Genomic DNA, 1148 nt, shown 5'->3' with positions numbered 1-1148 from the left:
AATGACTCAGTTTACTGCACCTCCCAATGGACGCCGTAGATAGACAATAGAGCGCACGCGCACAGACACGATTTCGTCTGCAGTCCGAATCAGCTCGTCCAACGCTCCGCATCTCGATCTGCATGCACCACTCACACTCGCTGCACGCCGCCACGGTGCGTCCATCTTTTCTTGCTTGTTGCCACTCGCTAATCACCCTAAACCTGTCTCACAGGCGCAGCTCTCCATTTAGGCCAGAACGCCCCGGGAATACACCCCTCAGTCAACGGTTCAGTTCACCGCACCTCCGATTGCGAGACGTAGTCAGAGTATGCAGTGTGCACGTACAGATGCAGCTTCGCCTGCGGCTCAAATTAGCTCATTCAACGCTCCCTAGTGCACTACTCACTCGCTACACGCCATCGCAGTGCATCCATCTCCTCAATCCAGTTACCTACTCACGCTGACAACGCTCACGCCCACACTCTTAGCCAATCAATCTCACAACCTGTCTCACCCCTAATTGATGTAGATTATAATGTATTTATATAATGTATCAATATAATTATAAACTGTTATTTCAATAACAAACGGATATAAGGGAAAATAACTATTATTAAGATATTAAAATGATTTAAGAGCTTTATAAACAATTATAATATTTGCCATAATTAACAAGAGTGATTTAACCTTGTAATTTTAGAGATCCATTGTAATGCATTTTATATATTGCCAAGGAGAATAACTCTTATTTATGTTTACAAATTACACAAACCTTTCAGACTTTATAATGAATTGTAGTACTTTCTCAGAAACCGAGATCTGTTCCAAGTGTTTTTACTTTTTTTACTTTTTTCACTTATTTTATACCATTATAAGGTAGTACAAGAATTTAGACTTTTTCCCAATGTAGGGAAGTACTAAATACTGTTATAAACAAGTTCTAAGTTTGTAACAACACACAAAGGCTGACAGAACAAAGGTATCTTTGTTACAGTCAGAAATATAAACTAATACATGTACTGACAAAGAACTCACCTTTGTTATAGTCAGAAATACAAACTGATACAATAAAGGTAAAGAATACTAGTTATATATACTAAGGAAATGGTCCATACCTAAAGGGGAAAATAAAAGGGGGAACAAAAAAGGGGGAACATAATACATAC

General features: G+C 38.9%; 1 protein-coding gene across 1 annotated transcript; it reads left to right on the top strand.

Annotated features, from left to right (window-relative positions):
• Positions 1–26: 26 nt before the first annotated feature.
• On the top strand, positions 27–502 carry FOMMEDRAFT_153698 (uncharacterized protein; the record flags this gene model as incomplete). Its single annotated transcript, XM_007264373.1, has 4 exons — positions 27–35; positions 94–155; positions 215–308; positions 377–502. The coding sequence occupies 4 exons, from the start codon at positions 27–29 to the stop codon at positions 500–502; spliced, it is 291 nt and encodes a 96-aa protein (XP_007264435.1).
• Between the last annotated feature and the right edge of the window lie 646 nt (positions 503–1148).

Source organism: Fomitiporia mediterranea (genome assembly GCF_000271605.1).
Source record: "Fomitiporia mediterranea MF3/22 unplaced genomic scaffold FOMMEscaffold_3, whole genome shotgun sequence".
Classification (NCBI taxonomy): Eukaryota; Fungi; Basidiomycota; class Agaricomycetes; order Hymenochaetales; family Hymenochaetaceae; genus Fomitiporia; species Fomitiporia mediterranea.
Note: the sequence above shows the minus strand (reverse complement) of the source record. Positions and strands in the feature narration are given on the sequence as shown.